This window comes from Caenorhabditis briggsae (genome assembly GCF_000004555.2).
Source record: "Caenorhabditis briggsae complete genome, chrII, whole genome shotgun sequence".
NCBI lineage: Eukaryota > Metazoa > Nematoda > Chromadorea > Rhabditida > Rhabditidae > Caenorhabditis > Caenorhabditis briggsae.
The window spans coordinates 14,872,224-14,894,831 of NC_013486.2; the positions used below are offsets into that span (position 1 = coordinate 14,872,224).

General features: G+C 39.3%; 3 protein-coding genes and 1 non-coding gene across 4 annotated transcripts in view; 1 reads left to right on the forward strand and 3 right to left on the reverse strand.

Moving 5' to 3' along the window:
- Window positions 1–252: 252 nt before the first annotated feature.
- CBG21459 lies at window positions 253–9,733 on the reverse strand (the record flags this gene model as incomplete). The annotated part of the gene is made up of 12 exons (XM_045243077.1): window positions 253–263; window positions 906–1,016; window positions 1,069–1,275; window positions 1,990–2,398; window positions 2,509–2,643; window positions 3,533–3,697; window positions 4,613–4,879; window positions 5,567–5,797; window positions 6,586–6,765; window positions 6,987–7,145; window positions 8,771–8,860; window positions 9,731–9,733. 12 exons carry the CDS (start codon window positions 9,731–9,733, stop codon window positions 253–255), a joined length of 1,968 nt encoding a protein of 655 aa, XP_045097310.1.
- A 1,766-nt stretch (window positions 9,734–11,499) lies between these two features.
- Cbr-cct-3 lies at window positions 11,500–17,449 on the reverse strand (the record flags this gene model as incomplete). The annotated part of the gene is made up of 8 exons (XM_002648967.2): window positions 11,500–11,583; window positions 12,708–12,785; window positions 13,065–13,370; window positions 14,286–14,850; window positions 15,917–16,137; window positions 16,501–16,669; window positions 17,137–17,246; window positions 17,348–17,449. 8 exons carry the CDS (start codon window positions 17,447–17,449, stop codon window positions 11,500–11,502), a joined length of 1,635 nt encoding a protein of 544 aa, XP_002649013.2.
- A 1,057-nt stretch (window positions 17,450–18,506) lies between these two features.
- Window positions 18,507–18,578, reverse strand: CBG28212. Its single transcript has one exon. It is a non-coding gene (tRNA).
- A 732-nt stretch (window positions 18,579–19,310) lies between these two features.
- CBG21463 overlaps window positions 19,311–22,608 on the forward strand; it is a gene marked incomplete at both ends in the record, with an annotated part of 21,509 nt that continues 18,211 nt past the window's right edge. The window contains 5 exons of the mRNA XM_045243080.1: window positions 19,311–19,394; window positions 19,445–19,575; window positions 19,693–19,795; window positions 21,207–21,306; window positions 21,728–21,799. Coding sequence (XP_045097311.1) covers window positions 19,311–19,394; window positions 19,445–19,575; window positions 19,693–19,795; window positions 21,207–21,306; window positions 21,728–21,799 — 490 coding nt within the window. The remainder of the gene's footprint in view (window positions 19,395–19,444; window positions 19,576–19,692; window positions 19,796–21,206; window positions 21,307–21,727; window positions 21,800–22,608) is intronic.

A 22,608-nucleotide genomic window follows, 5' to 3' on the forward strand; every position in this document is an offset into this window, starting at 1 on the left:
AGTGAAATTTTCGAAAATACCACTGAGCCATCTGCGCACTTTTTTGAAAAAGCGCCAGAAAGCTGGTTTTTTGAGGATTTCAGGCTGTTTTTGATGACTTTTTGCGGTTTAAAGCTAATTTTACCGTTTAAAAATGCTGATTTTCAAAAAAAAAAAACCCGAAAAATCCTAAAAATTTCAAACTGATTGTGAGAATAATTCATATATATATATCCATAGCCAAGACATACATTCAAAGAAATAATTAAAAAATTATGCTGCTGCTCATTATACACATAAAAAGCCAATAAAATGAGAAAAAGTAAAATAATTAATCATGTATAAATTACAGTATACCGGACCAACAAAAAAAAGTGAAAAGCGAGAAAAAAGAGAAGTGGGCGGGGCTTCGGGGAGGGAATGTAAATTTGGAGAATTTTTGAAGGGGCGGGGTCAAAGATGGGACACTAAAAAAAGCTTAAAATTAGGCTGAAAATAGGCTTAAAATATAGGCTCAAAATTAGTCAAAAGTAGGCTTAGAATAGTCCGAAAATAGGCCGAAAAATGGGCTTAAAAAGGGTCAAAAGTAGGCTTAAAATAGGCTGAAATAGGGCCACAAATTAGATTGAAATAGGTCGAAATAGGCCCATTTTTAGGTCTTTTAGGCTTACTTGAGGCCATTCTCAGGCTAATTCAGACAATTAATAGGCAAATATAGACCAAGTTTGGGCCATTCTAGACCGTTTTAAGACTATTCTAGGCCGATAGCGGGTCATTTTTAGGCCATTCTAGGCCATTTTAGACCGTTTTTAAACTATTTCAAGGCTATTTTAGGCAAGTTTAAGGCTATTCTAGGCTTATTTAGGCCATTTTAAGGCTATTTTAAGCCAAAAACGCTCATTTTTATTCATTTCTCGACGCCGGACGTGATCCTGGACGAGACGACGTGCCGGTGCCTGGCGGACGAGCGATTCTCGAATTCGGTGGTGGTCGGGCGATGCCACTGGCGGTCCCAGGACGAGACGATGAAGGAGCAGCTGAAAATTCGGGAAAAAATCGATAAATTTGGGCTGAAAATCGATTGCTCACCGATTCTGGATCTAGAAGACGTCGCGGGGGCTCCAGAAGACGTTGACGTCATCGGCCGGGCGATTCCAATCGGTTTGGCGGGTCCAGGGGGTACTGTAGATGCTCCTGGAGCAGTTACACGGCGGACCACATTCGGTTTGACTGGCTGGATTCGGACGGGTCCTCCAGATGACGTTGGGCGGGACGACGACAAAGAAGTGGGCGGGGCTGAAATGCATTTCAGATTTAGGCGATTTTTAGGCCTTTTCCAGGCTAATTTAGGCCTTTTTTCAATGTTTTCAGGGCGATCTAGGCTCACTTCAGGCTCATTCCGGTCATTTTTAGGTATTCTGGTCAATTTTAGGTATCCTGGTCAATTTTAGGCTGATTTAGGTCAATTTTAGGCTGATTTAGGTCAATTTTAGGCTGATTTAGGTCAATTTTAGGCTGATTTAGGTCAATTTTAGGCTGATTTAGGCCAATTTTAGGCTGATTTAGGTCAATTTTAGGCTGATTTAGGCCAATTTTAGGCTGATTTAGGCCATTTTTAGGCTGATTTAGGTCAATTTTAGGCAGATCTAGGCCTCTTTTAGGCTGATTTAGGTCAATTTTAGGCCGATCTAGGCCTCTTTTAGGCTGATTTAAGCCAATTTTAGGCTGATTTAGGTCAATTTTAGGCTGATTCAGGTCATTTTAGGCTGATTTAGGCCATTTTCAGGCTAATTCAGGTCAATTTTAGGCTGATTTAGGCCATTTTTAAGGCCTTTTTAGACGTTTTTTGGCTGATTCAGGTCAATTTTAGGCCGATTTAGGTCAATTTAGGCTAATTTATGTCAATTTTAGGCCGATTTATGTCATTTTCAGGCTGATTTAGGTCAATTTTTGGCTAATTTAGGCCCCATTAAGGCATATTTAGACACCTTTCCGGGACTAAAACCTCACCTCCTCTTCCAACTGCCCCCGGACGATTCGCAGGTACCGTAGGAATCGGTGTCGGGGCTACAGTACCCTTTGGCTTCGTGGTCCCAAAATTCGGCGCCGGTCTCGCCACGAATTTCTTCGGGGCTACTGTAGCTGTTGGCGGCGGGGGCGGAACTTTGGGAGATGGCGCTCGACGGGTTACTGTAGCTGTTGATGGGCGGGGCGCTGGAGCAGAGGGGGCGGAGCTTCGAGCGGCTGGCGCTCGAGATGTGGTCGAGGGCGGTCGGGTGGCGGTCGGCGCCGGTCGAGCCGTGGTCGGAGGCGGTCGAGACGGGGCGGAGCCCAATTTGTAGTGTTTTGCGAGGCGGAGCATTTCTGGAGTGGCTGCGCTACCGTAATCCTTCACCAGCTCTTCGATAATAGTGGGAATCTGAAAATTGGAGATTTAGAGGCCTGTTTTTAGGCGTTTTAGGCCGGAAATAGGCTATTTAAAGTAATTTTTCTCGAAATTTCAGACATTTTCAGTCAAGAATCGCTCACTTTTTCAGCCTTCAGCTTATCGTCATAGACGTCGGCCATCAGTCGCTTCGCCACACTCTCACCCAGCGATTTTTGAATGGCGGCAACAATTCGAAGTGCCGCTTCACGGACTTCTTTATCCGCGTCGTTGGTAGTCTGAAAATTTCGAGATTTTCAGACTTTAGACTTTGAACCATTGAGAAGACGTTGTCAGATCTGAATTTCCCGCTGAAAATGAGTCTAGACGTCGAAAACTAGAAGTTTCTAGCTCAATTTTGAGAATTTTCAAAATTTCGCAGGTTACTGTAGGTCCAAAAGTACGCAAACACCGCATGACGCTATTTCGAGCAGGGATTTCTCACATAGGCCAAGTAAATGGTGGGAAATTCGAAATTGTTAGTGAAAAGTGTGAGAAATCAACAGAAATTGGTAAAAACCCGGATTTTTTCGAATTTTCGGGATTACGGTAGCTCCAAACGTACGCAAAACGGGATCTGACTGAAATAGGAGCAACGTATTTGAATTTGTTACAAAATTTGAGCCTAAAAGCAGAGAACCAGAGATCTCTAGCGTGATTTTAAAGATTTTCGAATTTTCGCGGGTTACTGTAGCTCCAAAAGTACGCAAACACCGCATGACGCTATTTCGAGCAGGGAATTCGCACATAGGCCAAGTAAATAGTGGGAAATTCGAATTTGATAGTGAAAATTGCCAAAAATCACCAGAAATCCGTGAAAATCCAATTTTTCAGAAATTTTCGGGTTACTGTAGATTCCAAAGTACGCAAATTCTAAACCAGATTGCTATATTCGAATTCCCCGCAAAAAATGAGACTGGAAGCCAAAAACTACAAGTTTTTAGCTCAATTTTGAGAATTTTCAAAATTTCGCAGGTTACTGTAGGTCCAAAAGTACGCAAACACCGCATGACGAGCAATCGGCGCCAAATTTCGCGTCTAGACCAATTTGAGGTCGGGAAACGCGATTTTAACATTGAAAATCGTTAAAAATCTCGGGAGAGACCCAAAAACGGGGGATTACTGTACCTTGAGAATGTGCTCGCCGAGCTGTTTGACGACATCGATTTCGACGGTCTTCATGTCGTTTTTCGCGTAGAAACGGGCCAAAAATAAGGCCGTCTGTTGTCGTGTTTGCGGATTTTTCGATGCCAATGCCGTGATGATGGATTCGGAGTAGGCGGAGAGGGGGGTCTGGAAAATCTTCGTTTTGGGTTTTTTTGGGGCCGTTCTTAGGCCATTTTCGGCCGTTTTACATGACTTTTGGGCCATTTCAGACCATTTTTAGACCAATTTTAAGCAATTTGAGATCAAATTTAGGCCGTTTAAGGCCAATTTTCGGCCATTTTTAGACAATTTTTATGCCATTTAAGACCATTTTAGGCCATTTTTGACTATTTTTTAGGTCATTTTAGGCCATTTTAGATCATTTTCAGGTCATTTTTAGACCGATTTTAAGCCATTTCAGGCCATTTTAAGCCATTTTTGACCAATTTTTGACCTATTTTACACTGATTTTAGGCCGCTTTCAGGCCATTTTTAGGCCATTTTAGACCATTTTTAGACCAATTTTAAGCAATTTGAGATCAAATTTAGGCTGTTTAAGACCAATTTTAGGCCATTTTTAGGCCATTTAAGACCATTTAAGACCATTCTAGGCCATTTTTGACTATTTTTAGGTCATTTTAGGCCATTTTAGACCAATTTTAGGCTATTTTACACTGACTTTAGGCCGCTTTCAGGCCATTTTTAGGCCATTTTTTCTATTTCAAATCCGTTTTAGACGATTTCAGGCCATTTTTGACTATTTTCAGGTCGCTTAGACCAATTGAGACCAATATAGACCAATTTTAGGGCATTTTCATATTTCAGGCTTTCCAGGCTTTTTAGGCTGGAAATAGGCCATTTTGGACAAATTTAAGGCCATTTTAGACCATTTTAGATCATTTTTAGGCTATTTTAGACCTATTTTAAGCTATTTCAGGCAAGATTTAGATTGTTTCGTGTTTCGGACCACTTTTTTTTTTGAGTTTTTAATCATTTTAAGGTCATTTATCACCGAATTTAGGCCAATTTCGTGCCATTTTAGCCCATTTTCAGACCACCTACCGTATTCGCCGCCTCATCACAGTACTCGACCAACGCGTCTCTCAACACTGCCTTCTTATCTTTCAGCTTATCAAAGACCACCGGAAACGAGCGATGAGCAATCGAGGAGAACGCAAAACGGGCCTTTTTGGCACAATCCGTCAGGATTGAAGCAGCGAGTGCTGCCACATTCACATTGACGTCTTTCTCGATGATTTTGATCAACGTCTTCAGAATTTCCAGAAGACGTTCCGACAATTCGATGCGGAGAACACCGTCCATGGATTTCTGCAAGAAAAACCTCGTTTTTTTCTATTTTTGTACATTTTTTCACTGAATTTTATGATTTTCAGACTTTGAGAAGCAAAATTTCAGGAAGACGTTGCCAAATTTGAGTTTCCACTGAAAACTAGCCTAGATGCCGAAAACTACAAGTTTCTAGCTCAATTTTGAATTTTTTCGAATTTTCGCGGGTTACTGTAGCTCCAAAAGTACGCAAACACCGCATGACGCTATTTCGAGCAGGGAATTCGCACATAGGCCAAGTAAATAGTGGGAAATTCGAATTTGATAGTGAAAATTGCCAAAAATCACCAGAAATCAGTGAAAATCCACTTTTTTTCAGAAATTTTCGGGTTACTGTAGATTTCAAAGTACGCAAATTATAAACCAGATTGCTATATTCGAATTCCTTGAAAATTTGAGTCTAAAAGTTGAAAACTACAAGTTTCTAGCTCAATTTTAAAATTTTTCACAGTTTCCGGGTTACTGTAGCTCCAAAAGTACGCAAACACCGCATGACGAGCTGGCGGTCTGAAAATTTGGTTCCAGACTAATTTCGGAGTGCGAAGCTCGATTTCGATGTTCCGAACGTTCGAAAATGCAGTTTTCAGCTGGAAAACCGGATTTTTCGCCTTTTTAGACCAGTTTTTCGAAAATTTCCTCAAAATTTTTAATAAAAAAGGATTACTGTACCTTAACACTCTCCCCGCTGGCCACCCGCTCCTTCCAATTCTTATCCACCAACTGGCTCTCCACACTTTTATCGATTTTCTTCGCGACGTCTTCTGGATCCGAAATGTCCCATGGATCCATGGCGGATGACGTGGCAGCACCTTCTGAAGTTTGAAGACCTTCTGATGATCCTTCGTCGGCTACAGTAATCCCATTGTTGATCGAAGATGCGACGGTTTTTGGTTGAGATTTCTGGAAAATGAGGGATTTTGGGACTTTTTGGGAATCTTCAAAATTTTCAGAATTCCAGAATTCCAGAAATACAATTTCTGAGTAATTCTGAGCATTTTGAACATTAAAATGCAATTTTCCATGGTCGAATTGGTCGAAAACCAAAGTTTGAGCGCCGAAATTCGACAATCGGTGTTTGCGTACTTTTCGAGCTGCCGTAATCCGGGGACTAAATCGGTTTTTTGGGGTTTCAGATACACTTTCACGCGTTTTCGATATCAAAAATGAGCTAAAAGGCAACATTTCAGTCTAGAAACTCGAAAACTGGAGGTTTTAGGCTCATTTGGTGTTTGCGTACTTTTGGAGCTACAGTAGTTCGAAATATTTCGATAAATAGCAATTTTAAGGTAATCAGAGTGATCCAAATGCATTTTAAAAGCTAAAAATCGCCAAAAAATCGAGAATTAAACCTAAAACCATGTTTTCAGCCAAAAATTACGCATTCGGTGTTTACGTACTTTCCAAGCTACAGTAATCTGCCAAAATTCGATTTTTGGGGTTCTAGACACAGTTTAACGCGTTTTTGACATCAAAAATCAGCTGAAACGCAAAATTTTAGTCTAAAGACCCGAAAACTAGACGTTTTGGGCTCATTCGGTGTTTGCGTACTTTTGGAGCTACAGTAACCTGGAAAAACCCGAAAATCGTTAAAATCGAGCTGGAAACGTCTAGTTTTCAGCGCCCAGACCCGAATTTTGCGGGAAATTCGAATTTTGTGGCTAAGAATGGTTTAAAATCGCTCAAAATACCTGAAATTTCTGGAATTCCTCCGCCGCTTCGCCCACGTATTGCTGAATTTTCTCCATTTTCGCAGTTTCCGTCGAAATTGGCACCAAAAATGCCGAAATTGCGTCTCCCATGAGTCGTTTCAGGGCTCCAAGGGCCTGACAAGCCTTTTCACGGACTGTGACGTCACTTTCAGAAGAGGCCTGAAAAATTGGGGAAGTTTAGGCTGAAAATAGGCCTTCTCAGGCTTAAAATGGGCCTGGAATCTTTTTTTTTGAATCGAAAAATAAGTCAAAAATGACCAAAATTCTTTTATCCCAAAATAGGCCTTTTTAGGCCTTTTCAGGCCCTATTTCGACGTATCTAGGCTCAAAATAGGCCGTTTTAGGCGATTTTTGTCTTGAAAAAGGCCCTAAAAGCGTACCGTAACCACTAGAGGCGCCACAGCCTTGACAAATGGAATATCCGGATGAAATTGGCGACACCAATAGGCGAATAGGAATGCCAGAAGGGTTTGTTTCGATTCGGGCGATGGAATTCCGAACCATTCGACGACGTCTTTTTGGAGACGTTCTGCGGAGGTCTGAAAATTTGAATTTTTGAAAAAAATTCGAAAAAATCGGTGAAAATCAAATGTTTAAAAAAAATTTTTGGGTTACTGTAGCTCCAAAAGTACGTAAACACCGATTTCGAAGAGTTCATATAGCTGAATTCGAATTCCCCGCAAAAAATGAGACTGGAAGCCAAAAACTAGAAGTTTTTAGCTCAATTTTGAGAATTTTCGTAATTTCGCGGGTTACTGTAGCCCGAAAAGTACGCAAACACCGCATGAAAAGGTTTTGGACTGAAAATTGGGTTTTAGGCTAATTTGGGGTTGCGAAACTCGATTTTGACGATGAAAATCATCGGAAACCATTAGAAATCGGTGAAAATCTAATTTTTCCAGTTTTCCGGGTTACTGTAGCTTCAAAAGTCCGCAAAAACGGAATCTAACCGTAATGAAAGCTGCGCATTTGAATTTCCCGCTAAATTTGAGCTTAAAAGCAAGAAACTAGGAGTTTCTAGCGCAATTTTGAGAATTTTCGTAATTTCGCGGGTTACTGTAGCCCGAAAAGTACGCAAACACCGCATGAAAAGGTTTTGGACTGAAAATTGGGTTTTAGGCTAATTTGGGGTTGCGAAACTCGATTTTGACGATGAAAATCATCGGAAACCATTAGAAATCGGTGAAAATCTAATTTTTCCAGTTTTCCGGGTTACTGTAGCTTCAAAAGTCCGCAAAAACGGAATCTAACCGTAATGAAAGCTGCGCATTTGAATTTCCCGCTAAATTTGAGCTTAAAAGCAAGAAACTAGGAGTTTCTAGCGCAATTTTGAGAATTTTCGTAATTTCGCGGGTTACTGTAGCCCGAAAAGTACGCAAACACCGCATGAAAAGGTTTTGGACTGAAAATTGGGTTTTAGGCTAATTTGGGGTTGCGAAACTCGATTTTGACGATGAAAATCATCGGAAACCATTAGAAATCGGTGAAAATCTAATTTTTCCAGTTTTCCGGGTTACTGTAGCTTCAAAAGTCCGCAAAAACGGAATCTAACCGTAATGAAAGCTGCGCATTTGAATTTCCCGCTAAATTTGAGCTTAAAAGCAAGAAACTAGGAGTTTCTAGCGCAATTTTGAGAATTTTCGTAATTTCGCGGGTTACTGTAGCCCGAAAAGTACGCAAACACCGCATGAAAAGGTTTTGGACTGAAAATTGGGTTTTAGGCTAATTTGGGGTTGCGAAACTCGATTTTGACGATGAAAATCATCGGAAACCATTAGAAATCGGTGAAAATCTAATTTTTCCAGTTTTCCGGGTTACTGTAGCTTCAAAAGTCCGCAAAAACGGAATCTAACCGTAATGAAAGCTGCGCATTTGAATTTCCCGCTAAATTTGAGCTTAAAAGCAAGAAACTAGGAGTTTCTAGCGCAATTTTGAGAATTTTCGTAATTTCGCGGGTTACTGTAGCTCCAAAAGTACGCAAACACCGAACGACAAGATTTTGGGCTGAAAATTGGGTTTTAGGCTAATTCGGGGTCGCGAAATTTGAATCTGATAGTTGAAATTGCCAGAAATCATCGGAAATTTGTGAAAATCGTAATTTTACCAAAAAAAAGGGCCTAAACCAGCCTGAATTGGCCCAAATCGGCCCAAAAAAACCACCTACCGTATCCGCGACGGCTGCCATCGCCGCCAGAATCGCGTCTCTCACATTCTTCTTCTTGTCTTTGGCTCGTTTGATCAGGAATGGGACTACCTGAAAAAGAAAAACAGATGATTAGGCCGATATTTCAGGCTTTTCAGGCTTTTTAGGCTGAAAATAGGTCATACCATTTTTAGGCTATTTAGACCAAATTCGGGCCATTTTAGACTAATTTTAGGCCATTTAAGATCATTTTCAGGTTATTTTCAAACCGATTTTAGACCGAATTTAGGCCATTTTTAGACCATTTTTAGGCTATTTTACAACATTTTAGGCTAATTTTAGGCCATTTCAGACCGATTTCAGACCATTTTTAGACCAATTTTAAGCAATTTGAGATCAAATTTAGGTCATTTAAGACCAATTTTTACGCCATTTTAGATCATTTTCAGGCCATTTTAGGCCATTTTAGACTATTTTTAGGCCATTTAAGATCATTTCCAGGTTATTTTTAGACCGATTTTAGACCGAATTTAGGCCATTTTTAGACCAATTCAGGCCTTTTTAGACTAAATTTAGGCTATTTTAGACCAATTTTAGGCCATTTTCAGGCCATTTTAGGCCATTTAAGATCATTTTCAGGCCATTTTTGACCGATTTTAGACCGAATTCAGGCCATTTTTAGACCAATTCAGGCCTTTTTAGACTAAATTTAGGCTATTTTAGACCAATTTTAGGCCATTTTCAGGCCATTTTCAGGCCATTTTAGACTATTTTTTAGGCCATTTTAGGCCATTTTAGACTATTTTTACGCCATTTTAGATCATTTTCAGGCCATTTTCAGGCCATTTTAGACTATTTTTTAGGCCATTTTAGGCCATTTTAGACTATTTTTACGCCATGTTAGATCATTTTCAGGCCATTTTAGACCGATTTTCGGCCATTTTTCTCGATTTTTGAGTCATTTTTCGCTCCAAAACGCACCATTCCAATGAATCCAGCGAATTTTGACCGTAATCCCCTCGCCAGCAGCTCCACAGTTCGAATCGCCGTCGTCACGACGACGATATTCGATTCGCGATCGAGAATTTTGCGAATTTATCCATTAATTCCCCATAAACCGTCATTGTGGCTGTCGAGAGACGCGGATTTTGTTCGATGATCGTGTTGAGAGCCTGAAAATGGGGGGTTTTTAGGCTTTTAGGCTTGTTTTAGGCTTTTCTAGTTTTCGAATTCGTTTTTCCCACTAAAAACTAGCCTGGCAGTCGAAAACTGGAAGTTTCTAGCGTTATTTTTGAATTTTTTCGAGTTTTTCGGGTTACGGTAGCTCCAAAAGTACGCAAACACCGCATGACAAAATTTTGCGCTGAAAATTGGGGTTTAGGCTAATTCGGGGTCGCGAAACTCGATTTTCACGATGCAAATCATCGGAAACCATTAGAAATTGGTGAAAATCTAATTTTTCCAGTTTTCTGGGTTACTGTAGCTTCAAAAGACCGCAAAAACGGAATCCAACCGTAATGAAAGCAGCGTATTTGAATTTCCCGCTGAATTTGAGCTCAAAAGCAAGAAACTAAAAGTTTCTAGCGCGATTTTGAGAAATTTAAAACATTCGCGGGTTACGGTAGCTCCAAAAGTACGCAAACACCGCATGACAAAATTTCGGACTAAAAATTGGCGTACCTGCTCAACAGAGGTCGGTAAACTCGATTTTTGCATTGAAAGATGCCAAAAACCATCGAAAATTGATGAAAATCAATTGTTTTTCGAACTTTCCGGGTTACTGTAGCTTCAAAAGTACGCAGCGGGATCTGGCCGAATCACAAACATTCTATTCGAATTTCCCCACAAAATTTGGGTCTAAAAGCCGAAAACTAGAAGATTCTAGCGATGTTTTGAAATTTTTCGATATTTCCGGATTACTGTAGCTTGAAAAGTCCGCAAACACCGAATGACCCGATTTTGGGCTCAGAATTGGGTTTTAAGCTAACTTAGGGTCGAGAAACTCGATTTTGATATCGAAAATTGCTAAAAATCGTCGAAAATCGGTGAAAATCACGTTTTTTCAAACTTTTTGGGTTACTGTAGCTCCGAAAGTCCGCAAACACTGCATGACACGATTCGGGGCTGAAAATTGCGTTTTAGGCAAATTGTCGGGTGGAAAACGCGATTTAGATCGTTTCAGGCAAGAAATTTGTATTTTTCGGTCATTTTTAGGCTTTTGGTCCGTTTTAGGCCCAAATTTTCAGCCTAAACTTTCAGGCTGCGCGCACCTCCAAACCCTCTTTCCGCTCCTTCCACTTGGCGCCCGCCTCCAGCACGGCCTTCTTATGGTCCGCGGGCCATCGCGCCACCACATCCACCTCATCCAGTATCGACCATTCGTCCATATAGTAGTCTGAAAGTTGGGGCCTAAAATAGGCCTAAAATGGGTCTAAAATCAATAAAAATAGTCGAAAAACGGCCTAGAAATGGGGAAAATTGGCTCAAAGTTGGACAAATTCATATATATGTCAACGGAGGCGAAAAAATGGATTTAAAAACGAAAAATCGGGAAAAAACACTGCAAAAAACAAACAAAACGGGGATAGGATAAAAGGGGCGGAGCTTAGAAAAATAAGCAAACAAAGCTGAAAAAAAAACAGAGATTGAGAGTAGAAAATTTGAGAGATGCTGCTTAAAAGGGGGCGGAGCTTAAATTTGGGGGCGGAAAAAGGATTTGAAAGAGGCGATTTGGGGAAAATGGGGGACATTTAATGAGGCATCATTTCTTGTTTCTCCCCGCCAACGGCCTTTTTCGTTCCCGAGACGATGTCGTCGATGCGGAGCAGCATTACCTGCAAAAATAACGAATTTCTGACTGAAAATTGACTTTTTTCAGGCCAAAAATAGGCCATTCCAGCCTAAATTTGGGCTTTTTTAGGCCAATTTTCAGGCCTTGACAAGCCTATAAAATTTCCTAAAATTAGACCTTTCAGCCCAGAATTAGGCGTTTTTAGACTATTTTCAGGCCATTCCAGCCTAAATTTAGACTACTTTAGACCAATTTCAGGCCCGCAGAGAATTTTTTTCTAAGAAAATCGTCCTAAAAATAGCATTTTTCAGCATGAAAATAGGCTTTTTCAGACCAACGTTCAGCCTTTTTCAGATCAAATTTGGAATATTATTGATCTTGAACTAGACCTGAACTAGACGATTTTCAAACTGTAAATAACCAATTCAGGCCTTCTTTAGGCCATTTTTCATTATTTTTTGACGTTTTCCAGATCAAACTTAGGCTACTTTAAACCAATTTCAAGCCTTTTAAATCGGCCTGAGGCCATTTTTTTGACGTTTTTTAGCTAAAATTTGGTCAATTTTAAGCCAAATTCAGGCCTGAAGAGCTTCAAAAATGGTCTTAAACACCTGAAAACAGGCCTAAATTTGGGATTCTTCAGACTGAAAAATAGGAAATTTTAGGTTATTTTTTAGACCAACTTCAGATCAAATTTAGGCCTGAAATTGGGCTTTGAGACGTTTTGGAGCGTTTTTAGACTATTTTCAGGCCATTCCAGCCCAAATTTGGGCTTGTTTTCTGTGAAAATCGGCCTAAAATCAGCATTTTTCAGCATGAAAATAGGCTTTTTCAGACCAAATTTTAGGCTTTCTAGGCCGTTCCAGCCTGAATTTGGCCTTTTTTAGACCGATTTCAGGCCTAGAAAGCCTAAAAATGGCCTAAAATCAGAATTTTTCAGCGTGAAAATAGGCTTTTTCAGATCAAATTTGGACTATATTTGACCTTGAACTAGACCTGAACTAGACCATTTTCACACTGAAAATAACCTAGTCAGGCCGCCTTTAGGCCATTTCTCAGGCTTGTAGGCTCGTTTTTAGGTCGAAATCGCGGTTTCAGATTTTTTCTCTCGATTTTTTGGTCAAATTTCAGTCAAAAATCGCTGAAAATCCAAATTTTACAACATACCGAAGTCTCGATGGCGGTCTTGAGGACTTGAAGACGGACGGCGAGCGGGTCCCAGATTTCCAGTTTGTTCATGTCGACCTGAAAATGATGAATTATAGATGATTTAGGGTCATTTTAGAGGAATTTTCAGTCATTTTCAGAGCTAAAAATGAGCTATTTTGACCGGAAAATCAATTTTATAGCATTTTTTCTCAGATTTTCAGCCGATTTTCAGCCAATTCTAGGTAACTTTGGTGCAATTTTGACCACAAAAAGACAGATTTTCAGCTGAATTTTACGACTTTTTCAAATTCTGGGTCGCTTTTAAGCGATTTTGATCCCAAAAACACAGATTTTCAGCCAAAAACCAACACCTACCAAGTCTCCAGTGACTCCATCGACTCCGAACGTCCAATTCTTGGCATCCTGTGCATGGATGGCACGAAGTTCGGTCATTTTGCGAATAGTGGATCCACCGCAATTCTGAATCAGTGTACGTGGAATCACTTCCAGCGCCAGTCCGATCGCCTTGTACGGCCACTTCTTGACACCGTCCATTTTGGCGCCCTGCTCTTCGATTTCACGGCTCAACGCCATCTCGAGAGCTCCGCCTCCTGGCACCAGCTTTGGATTGATCATCACGTTGCGGACGACGTGCAGAGAGTCTTGCAGATTGCGTTCCACCTGGAAAACGGGGGATTTTTGAATGGAAATCGATTACTGTAGCTCGAAATTCAAATTCCCCACAAAATTTGGACCTGGAAGCCGAAAACTAGAAGTCGCTAGCTCAATTTTAAAGATTTTCAAATTTTCGTGGGTTACTGTAGCTCCAAAAGCACGCAAACACCGCATGACGAGCTAGAAGTGTGGAAACTGCGTTTTAGGCTGTTTGGGATGGGAACCTCGATTTTGAAAGTAAAAACTGCCAAAAATCGTCAGAAATTGGTGAAGTTTTTATTTTTCCAGAAATTCCCGGGTTACTGTAGCTCGAAAAGTACGCAAAAACGGAATCTGACTGTATTCTAAGCATTGTATTCGAATTTTACACAAAATTTGACTCAAAAAACCGAAGACTAGAAGTTTCTAGCTCAATTTAGAACTTTTTTCATATTTCCCGGGTTACTGTAGCTCCAAAAGTACGCAAACACCGTAAGCTAGAGGTCAAAAAACTGTGTATTGGGCTAATTTCCGGGTGAAAAACACGATTTTGACGATGAAAACGTTCGAAATGTTAGTTTTGGACGGAAAAATCAAATTTTTATCAAAAATTCGGTTAAAAAAGGTTCAAAAATCATCGATTTCTCGTAAAAGTTTGGTCTAAAAATCGTATTTTATGGGTCGATTTTCACCGCAAACCATCAAAAATTGAAAATATGATTTTTTTTTCAAATTTTTCGGGTTACTGTAGCTCTAAAAGTACACAAACACCGCGAGACGAGCTAGACGTCTAAAGATTGCGTCTTGGGCTAATTTCGAGGTCAGAAACTCGATTTTGTTGATTAAAACATATAAAAAATGTCGTGCTCAGCTAGAAAAGGACCAATTTGGGACAAATCTCGCCTATTTTTCCCTAAATCGCCCCTCCCAATACCACCTTACCTCATTGATAACGTCCTTGGATGGTCCACGAAGCACAACCGTACACGCGGTGGTCTTCTCCGACGTCACGTAGGTGTAATACTCATCAGCGATCTTGACGACTTCAAAGAGTTCCGCCTGGGTTCCAACGTCTTCGTCCCGCAAGTCAGAAGTGTCATGAACGATTCGGGCACCACAGACACGTGATAAGCGGTTGTTATCAGTCTTTTTGAGTCTTCTGAGACACGTAATTCCGGCCTTCAACAGGAAATGTTGGGCCAAATCGGAAATTCCTTTCTCGGTGAACACCAAGTCTGGCTTCAGAGCGATAATCTCGTCACACTGCTTACGAATCGCCTGTTCCTCCTGCTCGAGGATCGCTGAGATGTCCTCCTCTCGCATGATCTCCAACGACGTCTGCGATTCTCCCTTCTTGTATTCCAGATTGCAATCCAGAAGAACGATGCGTGGATTCTCGATACGACGACGCATCTTGGCGTGGAGAATGTCCTTGTTGAGGACGACACCTTTGATCACTTGAGAGTCTTCGATACGGCCTCCTGGGATCTTCTCGATACGGCAGTATCTGCAAAATTTTGAATTTTCGCGGGTTACTGTAGTTCTGGATTCGAATTCTCCACAAAATTCGAGTCTAGAAGCTGAAAACTACAAGTTTAGAGCGCAATTTTGAAGTTTCGCGGGTTACTGTACCTTTAAAAGTACGCAAACACCGATTTTGGAGCCAAAAATACATTTTTGGTTACTGTAGCTCTATAGATTCGAATTTCTCACAAAATTTGGCGCCGGAAACCGAAAACTAGCAGTTTCTAGCTCAATTTTGAAGATTTTCGAACTTTCTCGGGTTACTGTACCTTCGAAAGTACGCAAACACCGCATGGCGAGCTAGAGGTCTGGAAACTGGGCTTTCGGCTCATTTTAGGGTGAGAAACGTGATTTTGATAGTGAAAATTGCCAAAACTCATCAGAAATCGGCGAAAAATCTATTTTATTCAAAGTTTCCAGGTTACGGTAGCTCTGAAAGTACGCAACCACCGCAATATGAGCAATCGGTCCCCAATTTCGCGTCTAGGGCCAAATCAGGGCCGTAAATTTCGATATTACTATTGGAAATGGCCAAAAATCATCAGAAATCGACAAAAATTCTATTGTTTCCGAAATTTCCGGGTTACTGTAGCTTCAAAAGTACGCAAACACCGCATGACGAGCTAGAGGTTTGGAAATTGGACTTTCGGCTAATTTTGAGGTGAGAAACACGATTTTCACGATGAAAACGTTTTCAAAAATTGTTTTGGACGGGAAATCGAAATTTCGGTGTTTGCGTACTTTCCAAATTACAGTAATCCCCAAAATTTAGTTTTTTAAGCGTTTCAGGCTCATTTTAAACGATTTTAAGGGTATAAATGCTATCAACATTCAATTTTCAGTCGAGAAACTCGCAAACTAGAGGTTTCGGGCTCATTCGGTGTTTGCGTATTTTGAGAGCTACAGTAACCCAAAAACCTCGAAAATCGTTAAAATTGAGCTAGAAACTTCTAGTTTTCAGCGCCTACACCCAAATTTCATAGGGAATTCAGATTTTGAAGTTTTAGACACATCAATAGACGACTTTAAAGGTGAAAATGGTCCCCTACCTCTTGATATCAATCTCTCTCACTCCGGCCTTCTCGACGCGAATCGTTTTGACGGCTTCAATGGAGATGTTGACAGCCAGATCCATCCATTTGCTGATCATCTTCGTTCCGAGACACGATTTGACGACCTTCGCGATTTCGGCGTCGTCAGAAGTGTCGACGTCACGGGAGAACTTCTTCTCCGCCCACTGGATCATGTCTTCGAGAGCTTGACGGTAGGCCTGGAAAAAAGAGGGTTGGGGACTGAAATTGGGGTTTTTGGGATGGGAATTCAGAATTTTAGGTCTGGAAAACCCAGAAAATGAGGTTTTGGGGTCTAAAAATCCAAATTTCAGCCAGAATTTCATTCAGAATCGTCTAAAATCGAATTTCTAGGTCAGAAAAGCTCAAAATTCAATTTTTTTTTGAGTTTGAAAATCGCTGAGAAAATGGGTCAAAATACGGATTTTGGCGAGCTTTTGCTATAATTAATTTCAGACCGAAATTTGCTGAAAATCTCAATTTCTGGGTCAATTTTCTCGATTTTTGACCAATTTTACAGTATTCTGACCCATTTCAACGGGATTTTCAGCGCATTTCCTCACCTGAATGATGAGCGTTGGATGGGTCTTCTGCTCGAGATACGTCTGTGCGTGCGCCATCACCTCTCCGGCCAAAATGATCACAGAAGTCGTGCCGTCGCCAGTCTCCTCGTCCTGGGTGCGCGCGATTTCGATCATCGATTTGGCGGCCGGGTGCTTCACAGTGATCTCTCTGGAAATATCGATTTTTTGGTTGAAAATCCCAGAGAATTCGGTCAAAAATGGATCAAAAGCCATGAAAAATGAGTCAAAATTCATGAAAAATGTCTCAAAATCCATGAAAAATGATCCAAAATTCATGAAAAATGACTCAAAATCCATGAAAAATTGTCCAAAATTCATAAAAAATGGTCCAAAATTCATGAAAAACTGTCCAAAATTTATGAATACTGGCTCAAAATTCATGAAAAATAACTCAAAATTCATGAAAAATGACTCAAAATTCATTAAAAATGGCTCAAAATTCATTAAAAATGGCTCAAATACCATGAAAAATGATCCAAAAATCATTAAAATTGGCTCAAAAAGCATAAAAATGACTCAAAATGCATTGCAAAATGCAAATTACTCGAAATTCATTAAAAATGGTCCAAAATTCATGAAAAATGGCCGAAAATCTAATTTTCTGGCTATTTTCACCTCAAAATGGCGTTTCCATCGTTGGTCATGACGATTCCTCCCATTGGATCCATGAGCATTTTCAGCATGGCGCGTGGTCCCAAACTCGTGCGGATCACATCGGCGATGGTCTGAAAATGGGATTTTTAGGCTTTTTTGACTCTTTAAGCTCGAAAATGACGATTTTAAGCGATTTTAAAACTTTTTAAGCTCAAAACTCGATATTTCCCACCTTGCAAGCGTTGATGTTGCCCACTTGAACCTGATGGCCACTCTCACGCTTCGTACCCTGACTGAGCACAATGATCGGCGATTGTCCGGCTCCGCGCATCATTTTTGACGCTGAAAATTGGGAAATTAGGGGAAAAATAGCTGAAAATTGAGAAAAATCGAAGAAAATAGATTTCAGAGCAGAAAAACTGGTTTTAGAGCGAATTCTGGGTGGAAAATGACTATTTTCGGTGGTTTTAAACCGATTTTTAGCATTAGAAAACATGAAAATCACCAGAAACCGTTGAAAATGAGCATTTTCGGCAAAAGTCAGTTTTTTGAGCTAAAAATCAAAATTTTCGTCTTTTTTTCAGATTTCTAGTCGATTTTCCTCAAAAATTCTGGCGAAATGGTTATTGAAAGCCAAACACAGCCTGAAAAATCAGAAAATTTGAACGAAGAATTTGAAAATTGACAAAATTCGAAAATTTCGGGAAAATTCCGGAAAATCCATGGATTTTCATAGATTTCTAGTCGAAAAATCGGATATTTCAACGATTTTCAACCCAAAAATGAGAAATAAATGACGAAAAACGAGCGGAAATTCATTGAAATCGAAAAATCCAGAAGGTTCTTTGCTTCTCGAAAGAAAAATGGCGCCGATTTGAATAGGGCGCTTTTCGTGGCGAGACCCAGACTTGAGAATCTCTTTGGTTTTAATACTTAGAGTTGACCGTTTTTAGAAATCTTTTTTGTAAAAAATTGAAAAACTAAAAAGAAATTTTTTGAAAAAAAAGTTTTTTAAATTGGTTTAAGATAAGTATTTTTAATCAGCGCTCAAAGTTGACTTGGGTACGGTAACACTTGTTTTGAGTGTGTCGTTGAAAAGGATTTACGGGATGTGAAGGAGAAAAGAGGAGTGTGGTGGAAAAAGAAAAAAAGGTATAAATTTGAATGGAAAGACGAAAAAAAAAACAGAAAACAGATAAAAAATTTATCAAAAATTCAAAAATTAGCTCAAAATAATTTTTGAAAAATTGTTTTGCAATTTTTTCAAGTTTCCTGTTGAATTTCAACCAATTTCAAACAAAAAATAGTTAGACAACCATGAATCTTTATTACAATGACAAAAAAAGCTCGGAAAACCATCTACAAAATCACAAAAAAGTTCAAAAAGGAATGGGCCGAACCGGGGATTGAACCCGGGACCTCTCGCACCCAAAGCGAGAATCATACCACTAGACCATTCGGCCACACTTGAAAAGAGGAGCGGAGTGCATATAAGAAAGGAGAGCGATTGCGGCGTCTGCGTCTCTCACGCTGGTGGATCGGAAGGAAGGAATAGTGTTGAATGGGGATTGAATTTTAGAAAAATATTTTTGAAGAAAAATCCAAATTTTCTGGCAATTTTTCCTGAAGACCTGGCATAGTTACAGCCTTTTTAGTCTCCATTGGACCTCAAATTTTTTTCAGGAATTAATTAGCTTCCAACTCCAAAAGGAGCAGTTTCGTTGCTTCAAATTTGAGGTTCTAACTTAAAAAATCTTGGGAGCAATAGCTGATTTTTGATTTTTCGGGAAAATCTGAAATTCCAAAAAACTTGAAAAATTTAGATTTTTTTTTTGATTTTCAGAAAGCTATTATTGGTTTTTTGTATTGTTTCAATTTTTTAAAAATTTTCTATCATTTCTCAACCCATTTTTATAAATTTCTCCTCTGAAAACCCTTTCAAAAAAACCCAAAACCTCAATTTCCCTTAAAAAAACAAAACTAAAATTCAAATCTCGCGCCCAGATAACCCCCTCGGTCCAATGGAGCGCACTTGCTTTTCTAACCAAAAAACCGACCAACTTCTGTGTTTGTCAGCTCAAATCCCATCGATTTTTTCCAAATTTTCAGCTTTCTAGGCTTAAAAAACACGAAAAAACCGAAAAAATTCATTAAAACCTCGCAAAAGTTACAGAAAACCCTCGAAAAATGCCAAAATGAGCGGGCAACCAACAAATAACGAATATCCGGGTCCACCGCCGGAAATCCTGGCTCAAATCCAAAATCCGGCTAATGTGAGGGTGAGAAATTTGAATTTAGCGCTTAAAACGCCCAAAAATCCCGGTTTAAGATAGAAAATCCACCTCAAATCGGCGAAGTCATCCAGAACAATCCACGTGGCGGCGGAAATGCGGGAAACGCGCCACAAGCGCCCCAGCCACCACCACCAAATGCACAGAATAACAGTCTGAATGCTGCTCGGTGAGGATTTTCGGCTCAAAAAATTTTTATTAAGTTTTAAAATTTTGAATTTGAAAAAAAATTTTTTTTTTTCAAAATTTCAAATTTTTGACCTAAAACGAATTTTTAAAGTTTCAGAGATCGTTTGTTTCATGCAATGTTGGTCCGCGTAGCGTTGAAATACAGCGGAAAAGTCAATTTACGGATGAGACGGCTCATAGAGGGCGTTCTGTTGTTTTTGGTAAGATTTTGTTCATAAAAATGAGTTCTGGGGCCTAAAAAAACCTAATCATCCGCTGAAAATGCTGAAAATCCAGGAAAAATGACCCAGAAATGTTGAAAATCGGCTGAAAATGATCTAAAAATGACCACAAAACCAAATTCCAATTTTTTCGAAATTTCATATTTTTAGTCAAAATCCATGAAAAATGGTCCAAAATCCATGAAAAATGGTCCAAAATCCATGAAAAATGGTCCGAAATCCATGAGAAATGATCCAAAATCCATGAAAAATGGGTCAAAATCCATGAAAAATGGTCCAAAATTCCTGAAAAATGGTCCAAAATTTATGAAAAATGGTCCAAAATCCATGAAAAATGGCTCAAAATCCATGAAAAATGGTCCAAAATTCCTGAAAAATGGTCCAAAATCCATAAAAAATGGTCCAAAATTTATGAAAAATGGTCCAAAATCCATAAAAAATGAGTCAAAATTCATGAAAAATGGTCCAAAATCCATGAAAGATGGTCCAAAATCCATGAAAAATGGCTCAAAATTCATGAAAAATGGTCCAAAATCCATAAAAAATGGTCCAAAATTTATGAAAAATGGTCCAAAATCCATGAAAAATGGCTCAAAATTCATGAAAAATGGTCCAAAATCCATAAAAAATGGTCCAAAATTTATGAAAAATGGTCCAAAATCCATAAAAAATGAGTCAAAATTCATGAAAAATGGTCCAAAATCCATGAAAGATGGTCCAAAATCCATGAAAAATGGCTCAAAATTCATGAAAAATGGTCCAAAATCCATAAAAAATGGTCCAAAATTTATGAAAAATGGTCCAAAATCCATGAAAAATGGCTCAAAATTCATGAAAAATGGTCCAAAATCCATAAAAAATGGTCCAAAATTTATGAAAAATGGTCCAAAATCCATAAAAAATGAGTCAAAATTCATGAAAAATGGTCCAAAATCCATGAAAGATGGTCCAAAATCCATGAAAAATGGCTCAAAATTCATGAAAAATGGTCCAAAATCCATAAAAAATGGTCCAAAATTTATGAAAAATGGTCCAAAATCCATAAAAAATGAGTCAAAATTCATGAAAAATGGTCCAAAATCCATGAAAAATGGCTCAAAATTCATGAAAAATGGTCCAAAATCCATAAAAAATGGTCCAAAATTTATGAAAAATGGTCCAAAATCCATAAAAAATGAGTCAAAATTCATGAAAAATGGTCCAAAATCCATGAAAAATGGCTCAAAATTCATGAAAAATGGTCATTTTTAGGCAATTTCAACAAATTTTGGGTCATTTTTAACGGTTTTTGACCGATTTTTAGGCATTTTTCATCATTTTTAGCTATTTTTAAGCTAAAATTGCCCCAAAATTAAAACTGAGCAATCCAAAAATCCCCCTGATTTTTCAGGCTCTGGTCCTTCTCGCCTCTCTGCTCTTCATCCATTTAAATTTGTACCGATCGCCGGTGACGTGTCTGAAATCGATAGATGCCGATTGGATTCGTAAAGGTGGGGCGATTTTCAGAGAGAAATTTCTAGAAAAATCGAGCTGAAAATCTGAAAATTTGGCTGAAAATAGGCTATTTTAGGCCTAAAAAGGCCTGAATTAGGCCTAAAATCAGCGATTTTAGACCTAAAAAGGCCAGTAAAAGTGATTTTTGACCCCGGAAATGGCTGAAATTGGTGATTTTCAGTCTGAAAATGCTATTAGACAAAAATTGCCGATTGCTCAGCCTAAAAAATCGCCAGATTTCAAAAATTTGGTCCATTTTTGGCCTATTTTGGTTTGAAATAGGCCTAAAAAAGTCGGTAAAAGCGATTTTTGACCTTGGAAATGGCTGAAATGGGTGATTTTCAGTCTAAAAAGAGAGTTTACAGCCAATTGCTCAGCTTAAAAAATGCCTAAAATTCAGCAAAAATTGACTTTCAGGAATCCTGCGAATTGAGGTCGTCCGAAATTTGGACGTTTTGGAGGAGAAGGAGAAGTTTATCACGGCGTATAGTGAGTTTTTAGGCTAAAAATAGCTAAAAATAGGCTGAAAATCTGGAATTTTCAGCAAATTTGGGTTACTGTAGCTTGGAAAGTCCGCAAACACCGAATTTTTCGAAAATTAAGATTTCGCGCTTATCTCGCGGGTTTAGACCAATTTCACTATGGGAAAAACGAATTTGGCATGGAAAACTACCCAAAATGACATTTTCGCGGGTGTGTCGNNNGCTANCCCTAAATTCTGGGTCATTCTAAGGTCAATATCAGGCCATTTAGGACTAGCTTAGGCTGGTTTAAGGCGCTTTTTACGCTGAATTAGGTCAATTTTATGCTGATTTAGAGTAGTTTTACGCAGATTTAGAGTGGTTTTAGGCCTATTCATGCCCATTTTGAGATCAATTTCGGTCATTTCAGGCCATTTTAGCTTACTTTTAGGTCAATTTAGGGTCATTTTAACAATTTTTATGCAAATTGAGGCATGTTTAGGCTTTTTCCAGCCCTGTCTAGGCTCACCTTATTTGATTTCAGGCCTTTTTCAGGCTTTTTAAGGCCATTTTAAACGTTTAAGGTCGATTTCGGGCTTTTCAGGATCATTTTTAGGCTTTTAAAGGTCGTTTTATGTCATTTTGAACCGAATTCCCCGTTTTCCCCATTAAAACTACCGTACCTTTCGCTTTCTCCGTGCATCTGCCGTCTGTTGCCCCTGTCTGATGGAGTACCGTATCACACATGGACCAAATCGAAAAACGTCGGCCGGATTGAAGTGACACGTTCGACTGGACTTGTCAGTTACTGTAATTTGCAATTTTAAGCTGAAAAAT